Source organism: Trichechus manatus, unplaced genomic scaffold, assembly GCF_000243295.1.
Source record: "Trichechus manatus latirostris isolate Lorelei unplaced genomic scaffold, TriManLat1.0 scaffold00250, whole genome shotgun sequence".
NCBI lineage: Eukaryota > Metazoa > Chordata > Mammalia > Sirenia > Trichechidae > Trichechus > Trichechus manatus.
The window spans coordinates 445963-447153 of NW_004444186.1; the positions used below are offsets into that span (position 1 = coordinate 445963).

Below are 1191 nucleotides of genomic sequence, written 5' to 3' on the forward strand. Positions count from 1 at the left end.
GAGGAGGAGCGGCTGCAGAGAGAGGAACGGGAGAGACAATATCGGGAGGAGGAGCAGCTGGAGCAGGAGGAGGAGCGGCTGCAGAGGGAAAGGGGGCGCCAGGAGCGGGAGAGACAATATCGGGAGGATGAGGAGCTGCAACTGGAGGAGGAGTGGCTGCAGAGAGAGGAACGAAAGAAGAGAAGGCGCCAGGAGCAGATGAGACAATATAGGGAGAAGCAGCAGCTGGAGCAGGAGGAGGAGCGGCCGCAGAGGGAAAGAAGGCGCCAGGAGCGCGGCAGGCAGTATAGGGAGGAGGAGGAGCTGCAGCGCCAGGACAGGAAGCGGCAATTCCGTGATGAAGATCAGCGCCGTGATCTGAAAAGGCAACTAGGAAAGGAAAATGAGGCTGGCAAAAACAGGGTTTACTCCAAAAGCGGAAAGAATGAAGAAAAAGCCCGACAGTCGGAAGATTCCCAGGTCCGCGAGAGACAATTCCAGCAGGATCGGCGATCCCAGCAGGATGAACTGGAAGAGGAGCGCTCTTTCCAGGAGCGAGAGGAAGAGAGGAGGCGTAGGCAGCAGCGCGACCGTCAACTCCAAACTGCAGATCCGCTGGAGGGAGAGGAGCAAGAGGAAGCCAAAAGGCCAGACGGGATGTTCCGCGAAGAAGAGCAGCTGCTGAGAGAGGTAAGAGAAGACAGGAGACGCCGCCAGGAAGGAGACAGGAGGTTCCCTGAAGAAAGCTTCCAGCAGGCCCGTGATAGACGATTCCAGGAGGAGAAACAGCTGCGCCGCCAGGAGCGCGACAGGAAGTTCCGCGAGGAAGAGCAGGCGCGCCGCCCGCTGCGCGACAGGCAATTCCGCCAGGAGGAACAACATTTGGGCCAGGAACTGGAGGAAGAACAGCTGCGCCGCCAGGAGCGCGACAGAAACCTCCGCGGGGAGCAGCAGCTGCGCCGCCAGCAGCGCGACAGAAAGTTCCACGAAGACGATCAGCTCCGCAGCCAAGAGCGCGAGCAACTTCGCCAAGAGCGCGACAGAAAGTCCCGCGAGGTAGAAGAGCCGCGCCAGCAACGCAAGGATGAACTCCTGCGCCAAAAACGCGACAGACAGGTCCGCGAGGACGAGCAGCTGCGCCGCCAAGAGCGCGACAGAAAGTTCCGCGAGGAAGAAGAGCTGCGCCTCCAGCAGCGCGACAGACAGCTCCGC

The 1191-nt window shown here is 60.7% G+C and overlaps 1 protein-coding gene across 1 annotated transcript in view; it reads left to right on the forward strand.

The window, feature by feature from the left end:
• The window catches only part of TCHH (trichohyalin), a 10025-nt gene that overhangs the window by 5115 nt on the left and 3719 nt on the right, over positions 1-1191 (forward strand). The window contains exon 4 of the mRNA XM_023724603.1: positions 4-1175. Coding sequence (XP_023580371.1) covers positions 4-1175 — 1172 coding nt within the window. The remainder of the gene's footprint in view (positions 1-3; positions 1176-1191) is intronic.